Source organism: Cloeon dipterum, chromosome 3, assembly GCF_949628265.1.
Source record: "Cloeon dipterum chromosome 3, ieCloDipt1.1, whole genome shotgun sequence".
In the NCBI taxonomy this organism is placed as follows: domain Eukaryota; kingdom Metazoa; phylum Arthropoda; class Insecta; order Ephemeroptera; family Baetidae; genus Cloeon; species Cloeon dipterum.
The window spans coordinates 20,658,453-20,667,077 of NC_088788.1; the positions used below are offsets into that span (position 1 = coordinate 20,658,453).

Genomic DNA, 8,625 nt, shown 5'->3' on the forward strand with positions numbered 1-8,625 from the left:
ATGCCTTAGTTTCTTTAGATGAAATGTTCAATTCCATATTATTCACAGCATTTTATGTTCTATGCTCATCAGTATGTTAATTGAAGATTTTAATAGAGATTTTTCGATGCTTGTTTTCTCCAAAGAGAAAAAATATGCCATAGGAGTGCGAAGTCTGTGTTTATTTTAACAATTTCCAAGCAGTCTTAAGTGTCATTTAAAATATTTTCCCTTCGAAGATGCTATTTTATCCTGTCAAACTTGTTCTTTGAATACATAATCATAAAGTTAGAGTTGCGCGATTTTGCTCCTCTTCTCTGAAAGTTTGGATTTTTTTGTGTCGCTAAAATTTGAAAAGAAACAAGCTCTCTCTGTGCCTGGTCTATTAAAAATTTCTCTTACAGAAAGCAATTTATGCCTATAGCTTCAAAGTTGTCAAGGGTGTACCAGGAATTAAACTTTTGATCAAACACTTATTGAGTTTCTCTACCGTGATTAACAAGATGAACTCTCGTGCTCACGCGGACCATAAACACGCTATAGACGCAAATTACCAGCCAAAACAGCAGCTGCTCCGTTAATTGCTGGTCGAAATTGCAATTCGCCGTTGAAGCGATTACTACCGGCGTGTGATGAACGCCAGTCAAAGTTTACCATATTGACGATAGATCTAAAGTTTGGCCTGTGCGATCGAGGCATCCAGCGATATAATCGAAAATTTATTTGAAGGGGAAACTAATTAATTAATTCTAACGTTCAATTTTCCTCTTGGTTAAATGATGTTTTGAGAAAAACGATCATCTGGTGGCTAACGAGGTGCCGAAACTTTTTGTCCTTAATTAGCCCTGCGGATTAAATAGGCACTCAGGTTGCAACAGAAGCCCAATTCTTTGAAAGAAAACTTTGTAAAACTCTCAAGACTCTTCTATCCAAATAAACACCAGATATTATTCTCAAGCAACTAAAATAATTGGTTAAAAATGCTGAGCCAGTTTGATTTCCCCTGACTCTCGTATTTTGGGAAGAACATAACGATAAAGACAAATTGCAAGGAGTGTATCTATGCTATTTTCTGTTCGCAAGCAAATAGGAGCTATTCGGCTTCGTTATTGATGTTTAAGCACAAGTCCCAACGGAACACTGTTCATTCGGTATAGGTGGCGAGCAAACTCGTTTTAGATATAAAACAATATTTTTCTCCAAATGACCAAACAGACGAACGCTCTAACAAAAGAAACTACTAAAGGGCCTACCATATGTTCTCTGTTTCAGGCTACGGCTGTCAGGTGGCTGGTTTTCTGACAGTGTTTGCTAGCGAGCTGTCCATTTTCACGCTGACGCTGATCACAAGTGAGCGCTGGTACGCAATCACGTACGCACTGCATCTGGACAAGCGGCTTAAACTGTTCAGCGCGGCCAAAATCATGGCCCTGGGCTGGCTTTACTCGATCACAATGGCCACACTTCCATTGCTCGGCATAAGTGGATATTCCAAAACAAGGTACGAATTTCTTGTGTATCATATAGCACATTTATTTTAATTTTGTAGGGACTTTTCATCAAGGAAAGATATTCCAAATATAATCATTATTATTTATACTGTCTAAAAATTGTTTCAAATTTAAATATTTATTGTGTCTTTCAACTAAAACTTTTGAATTTTTTTTTAAACATCCTGACAAAAATATTTTCTGGAACAATAATTCTCATTTTACATCCCTCTTCTTTGCTTTTTAATGCCGATGAGTTAATGTGGAAATTCGTTCTGACGGTTTTTTTTAATTTAATATGATTCATGAATTTAAATTACACCAATAAATTTAGATATATATTTGTATGGGTTAATTTAAAGGACATCAATATCTTTAAACAGTATTTGCCTGCCGATGGACAACACAGACCTTGAAGACCAAGTGTACTTGCTGACTCTGCTGCTGGTGAATGGACTGGCATTTGTGCTGATCTGCGGTTGCTACCTGAAAATCTACTGCACCATCAGCGGGCACAACACGATCGCCTCGCGCACGGACACCACGGTGGCGAAGAGAATGGCGCTACTCGTGTTCACAGATTTCGCCTGCTGGGCGCCGATCGCTTTCTTTGGGCTCACTGCTGTCGCTGGATACCCACTAATTGACGTCACGGGGTCAAAGGTGAGTCATCTCCCGGGATAATCGCTAGCTGATATGATCGATCGCTTATTAAATTTAAACGCTCGAGTGTCAAAAGAGAATGTTTTGATTTCATTTGTCTCAATCAGATACATAATACGGAGGAAAATCTAACGTGGAAGCTTCTTGATGACAATGCAAATATCGGTAATTTGTTCCATCTTTCCGGGTTTGGATAAACGGAAAGACTCGAGGGAGTCTTCTAGCTAATTAGCAAGCGTCTCTTGTGGCTTGGAAGAAGGAAATTGTGGCATTTGGAACTCGTTCTCATGAAATCAGCACTTCTGTCTTAAGCTTGTTGAAATGAGCTACTTATATGCTTTCCTCAAGCCATCAAATCTTATCTTTCCTCAGCAAAACTAACAGAGCTATGTGTGAATTTTGAACAGAAGACCTCTGGCTCAGATGGCAAGGTAATTAATGCTTGCCAAACCACTTTTAGGACCATATTGGGGGTTTCTTTGAACCATAATAAGACTCTCAGGAAGAGGTCGTTAACGGCGAACGCCCGCCATTTAGCTGAAGACAGGCACTCTGCTTGTTATTTGCGTTCACTTGTCTTACCGCACTAATTGGTAATTAAATCTCAAAGCTCACGCAATTTAGGCAGCAATCTTGGAAAGAAGCGGAAGTTCTGCCTAGCTCACGTGATAACATTTTTTTATTTCCTAAACTAGAACGCTCCAAATTTAAGCATTTTAGTTAATAGTGACTTTCATATATTCGCTCGATAAAGGGAAATGAAATTGAAAACTCACTTCCCCGTGTTTCTTGACCTACTTCTTTTATTAGAACTATAGTGCGCTGAGTTGCAACTTCTAGTTGCATCATTTTTGAGAGGCTCCGGGATAATCATTTCCGGGGATTTGCTTCCTTTTAAGGTAGCAACTCAGCAATTTCCCCGCGTGGAAGCGAGCCAAATGCTTTGATGCGACCGCATGTTCTGGTTTTCTACATTAAGGTGCACGCCGGCAGCCTTTGAAATGTGAATCAGTGCCACTTGACTCTCTGTGCATAAAAGGCAGAGACTTCGTATATTATAACCCTTTTTACAAGACCCTACTCGTATTTTTCGGATTGCCATCAAAACCCCAACGCGCAAGCAATTATTTTCAGGAAGAGCGGCAAAAGTTTTCCTCAGTCTTGAGCACCTCTTGTGTGTGTGAGTGCGCGCCGAATATCCGTCGACGCCGGTTTGTAAACGCAAAGTAGGAATTGCTTGGGCACAGAGAAAAGCGACAAAAGCGATGAACAAGGATTTCCTCAACGACCCCCATCTTGGGCAAACAATTCATTTGCGCGCTGGTGAAACGTTGCGTAGAATGCAAATCCCATCTTGTTTTAATTATTAGCTTAGGTGGGTAATCTCATTTAGTTGGAAATGCGGCTGCTGTTCTGGTGATAAGTCCAAAAGCTCCGTGTTCAGCTTAATGGGTGTGATGGAATTCATAATGACTGTGATAAATAGCGCCTACGGTCCTTTCTCGACAGCTACTTGGGCAAGCCGAGAGATACGTTGTGCCGGCGAAACTTGACAATCTACAGTTGGATCGACACAACTCTTTGAATGTAAATTTCTCGTGCAGAAAACTAATTGCGATATATTTTTAAAAATTTAATCTTAATCAGTTTTTTATTTTCAATTAATTTTGATTTTATTTTATGTTGTAACTATTTAATGAGGGGTTTTCTTAAAATATATTCTGTCAAAATTTAAATACAGGATATTGACTTGGCAATCGAACCTCGTCCTGACAAATTAAAATTTGGCTAGGCAATTGTGTTAAACTAAGAACCCATTCAGAGCTACAGTTGTAGGGAACATTTTGATCCTCAGCACGAAGTCAGACAACAGCAAATAATTTAATTTCCGCACCAAACGCCATTGTTAAACTTCTCTTTGTGTACCTTGTTTATTGCAATTTTATGCTAACTTAGTTGCTTAACATTCTCGTTATCTGATAATTTGGAAAAATTTGAAACTCCTTGTTGCATAATGATACATTAAAATAAATCATCTTTTGTTTATTTTTTTGTGGAAAAATTCTCTGTGCACTTGCAATGCAAATGCTGCATTTATGAAAATTAGGAAAAAACTATTACATATTTTTCAACTATATTTTTGCAACCACACAGTTCGTTAAAAACGAAAATCCCACATTTTATTTTAACTGTCGATGTTTTATTGGTCTCTAAAATTTTTTTTAAAACGAAACACAGGAATTGTGGAGTGTGAATTGAATTAGTATGTCTCGAGCTGTAATTGTAATAAGCAATAAGAGATTCATTTCTTCCTCACACAGAGTGGCCACTCCTTATTGTAAGTCGAACATGCTTTTCGTCTCTTACTCAATTTTTAAAGTTTCTATTATCATGAATTTTTATTGAACTGAGAAATGATCTGGCTTGTTGGCAGGTGCTGCTAGTGTTCTTCTACCCTTTGAACTCGTGCGCGAATCCGTACCTGTACGCCATCCTGACAAAGCAGTACCGGCGCGACCTGCGGGCCATGTGCTCGCGGCGCAGCTACTGCACCAAGAAGCCGGCCAAGGTGGTGGCCGCCGCGTCGGCCATCTCGCAGCCGGTGCGCAACACGTACTCGACGGGGCCGCAGCAGCCCAACAGCGCGGCCGACCTGCGGCCGCTGGAGCAGCGTCGGGCGTCGTCCACGGCCGGCGGCCGGGAGGCCAGCGGCCGCGAGGCCAGCTCCAGCAGCAGCCGCTCCAAGGGCTCGCCGCACCCCCTGCGCAACTCGACCACCAAGCTGCACATCACCGGCGAGCAGGAAATGTTGCTACGCAGGGCCGTCGAGCAGGCCGTCCTGCCTGACCCCCACAGTGCCCCCGAGCCCTACATTAGCAGCAACGTCTGAGCGCACTGACCCCACGGAAGAGTGCGGACATTGAATAATTTAGCAAACGGTTGGCAGAGAAAAGTCAATTAAATCGTTGAGACATTTAGGCTCAAGCTGTGAATTCTAGACGAAAAAGCTTGGGATGTGGAAAAATATAGCAATTGTTAAAAGCGCGACAAAATTTTTAAGTTCATTTTGCCCTGTCTATTTGGATTTGGCGGAAGAACTCTGACTCTCTACTTGCTGGTTTTCCCTTCCAATCACGCGTATGTTAATTTAACGCGGAAAATGTTTAAGAAATAAAAACTTCACGTCTAGAATGCAGAGCTGCATGATTTATTCCGAATGAAAGATGAAAATAAGTTTCCAAAGTCGCAAAGATTGAACACTTACTCCACGCAATTGTCTTATTGCTACGATTGTTTCCATGTTAAAGCGTCAATCGGGCAGGCACTCGCTTTTTTTCAAAACCATTTCCATCCCCTCAAACTAAGCGTCAATCAAGAAGTGCCTAAATTTATTTGCTACCGGTCACAGGCTGTTCATTATGCGACATAAAAGACAAATATGGCTTCAAAATTAATATCTCTGCCAATCCTAGGCTAAAATATGTGTACGCAGAATACCCGTTGGACCACCACCGTTTCTTCTGTGCCAGTGTATGATGTTTGTGAACTCTGTGCCAAATGTTCAGCGCTAAACTTGCTTACAATTATAGATCCCATCTGATGGTGAGTGAAATTCTTCATTACAGAATCGAAAGAGTTCTTCTAATATCGGAAATCTTACAGTAATTTGGATATTTTGACTTAAAATTTTATGAATTTTGTAAGAGCACAGTCCTTTGTGCCCACACTGATAGCGAGATTCATCAGATTCTGCTTCTTTGGCAAATATAACGTACCGCGTCATTCACAGATGGGATTATTCCCAAGGCGTCCACCGATACAATATTGTGAATTTAGTTTAAAAAGCTTACTCATCATTGTTAACGAAAGTTTGGTTTGAATTTATGGTGATAGATCTACCTCAGCAAACCGAGATTTTAGGGCTGCATTGCCTTTCTTGAAATATGTCTTGTTACAAGAAAAAAAACCAGTATCATGCATACCTACGATATTCTGTTACTTCCATACATTTGCACAGAAATTTAAGTCAATTCCTCACGGCATTTACCGCTCATTGTTTCCCATAAAAGAGGAAAACATTACATTAAACATCTACGTCATTTGTAGTTGTCGTTCGTAAGCAGGGTGGCATACTTTTTTGCATTTCAGCAACCGCCAGAGAGTTAGGTCATTTAAAATTCTTCTTCCTAAAAAGCTGAAGTGTCATACCTAGAAATCATTTTTGTACAGTTGTCTCAATGCTCTCCATTAAATTTGGAAAATTTGAAGAGAACGAAGTGAAACACCTTTTTAAAGTACCGGGGTCTTTTGATTTGTATGTACGGGTCTATTTTTACCAGACGAACATCAATAAAATAAAATTACATTTTTCGTTATGATTTGTGTGTATGAATGCGATGGGAGAAAATTATGGACGGATTGTTATGCATCTGTGCGATTATTGCATCCAGAGTGTAAAAAGCCCATGTACAAATTTATGTGTGTTTAGCTAATATTGTTTTAAATATTTTGCGATTTTTTTCTAAAAAATATACACATATATAGATAGAAAAGGTGTTCCAGGAATCAAGACAAATTTATATGTGGACGCTGGAGAGCTTTGCCTCTTTGGCGTATTTCCTTATACATTTTCCCCATGTCACACTTGGCGGCTGTACTACTTACAATACTGTGCATACTATATTGACGTCTGTGACGTTATGGAGCGTCGGGCAGGTTGCCTAACGGCGGAAGCAGCAGGCGCTTCTTGTTCATGCATGGCTACCCACAAGAGGTCGCGTAAAACAAAAACCATCTCAAGCCTCGCTGCTCGGAAAGAGGCAGTGAAAAGGAAATTTAAGTGCGTGAATTTTATGTTGTCTGTTTTTACGGCAAGCATACACGTATGCAAAAGACGTGTTTCACTTGACTTGAGAACCGCAATTATCGCGACTCTAGAAAATAAAAAAATTCTGCATCTCCAGCCGAAGAAATCAACCGATCAATATGGTTATTTCGACGATTCAATCAGTAGATTTTAGGATATTTTAACACAAATTTCGCTTTTAATAATTAAATTCTGAACTTGTAGCTCTTGCATACTTAGAATACTCTAGTTTATCTATACAAATTGATCTGAGGAAGGAACTTTGACCAGACTGTTATATTGTATTGTTGCTCTAAAATTAAATTTTGTAATGTTCACCGAACTTAATGAAATTCCGTGTTTTACTCTCAAAACGGGCAGCTTAATGTGATTTGCGAGTTCATCGATATATTGTTGAACTGAAGAGTGGCCTAATGGACCATAATTCATTCACTTAAAAAATATGTTTGCCGTTTGATTAATTGTAAACAAAGAATAACTGGCTGGCGTGTATCACTAAAGTGAAATATTGTACGCGTGCAACCAGCATTGGAGCATTCCAAACTTGGCTGTTTGAAATTGGATATGTGCATGTTATGGATTGGATTATATTGTGAATTTTTTTGCAAGAGATTGAAATTCGTTACGTTGTAGCTGTGCAAAAAATTGGTCGAGTTGATGGCACATGTGAGATGTTCTTTTTTAATAAAGCGCCTGGTGGGCATCATCACTCAACGAGTGTAATTTAATGCTTCTTGCTCCCAAGCCCTTGAGTGATCTATTGCCGTCTGATGAAAATTGGCGAAATGCAATAAGGAAAATTCCACGACCCACAAGAAATTTGAGCTTTCCTCTCCTTCGTACCTTTCATAAAATCAATGGCAAACAGATTTTCACCGCACTGCGATCAATATTCAAGGGCTTTTGCATGACATTTTCCATATTCTAATCAAAATCTAATGATATGTTGTTGCTTTGTACAATTTTTCGACAAAAGCTCTGCTTTGACACAAACAGGCGCAGTTTATTTTTGTCATGTTAAAGAATTTCCCATTTTTTCGCTAAAACGAAGAGCTTTTACGAAAATAATCTTTTTCAATACATGCGTAGTTCAATTTTTGCAGATTCTGTTCTATTGTGCCTTATTTAATATGGCTCTCTGAGCTTGATCTGCTTACCCTTTTCTCGAGAGACAGCTTAAAAAACCGCAGGAGGCGAGTTTTCCTTGTATCTCGCGTTCCATTGCGATCTCGCCAGGAATGCGCTCTCACGACGGATGGTAGATTTACGAGACAGGCTTCAAGATTTGTGCGAAGAAAGGTTATCAGGTGGCAGCTTTTGGGATAAAACGAGCGATGGGATTTTTCCATGGGATGAGCATAGAGCTCTTTAAAGAACAGGTAAAAACGGAGAAAACTCCGTGATCCATAAAAGAACACCCACGACTTTTTTATTTAGCAATAGGATATTCTTGATGTTTAAATCTGGGGTGTGTAAAAGGGGATATAAAATAAGTGATGAAAATAAAATTCTCCTTTTTTATTGTCTCATCCCCTTAGGCAATCAGCAATTTCGCTTCATCCTGCAAGGCTGCTGCTACGAAAGAATATAGCGGCTAAAGCATGACAACTCATGGAAGAATAATAT

At 39.6% G+C, this 8,625-nt stretch overlaps 1 protein-coding gene across 4 annotated transcripts in view; it reads left to right on the top strand.

The window, feature by feature from the left end:
* The window catches only part of LOC135939141 (lutropin-choriogonadotropic hormone receptor-like), a 42,769-nt gene extending 35,061 nt beyond the window's left edge, over positions 1-7,708 (top strand). For all 4 annotated transcript variants that reach the window (XM_065483352.1, XM_065483355.1, XM_065483353.1 and 1 more), the window contains 3 exons: positions 1,252-1,480; positions 1,853-2,132; positions 4,567-7,708. In XM_065483352.1, coding sequence (XP_065339424.1) covers positions 1,252-1,480; positions 1,853-2,132; positions 4,567-5,022 — 965 coding nt within the window. In that variant the 3' untranslated portion in view covers positions 5,023-7,708. The remainder of the gene's footprint in view (positions 1-1,251; positions 1,481-1,852; positions 2,133-4,566) is intronic.
* The last annotated feature ends 917 nt before the right edge of the window (positions 7,709-8,625 follow it).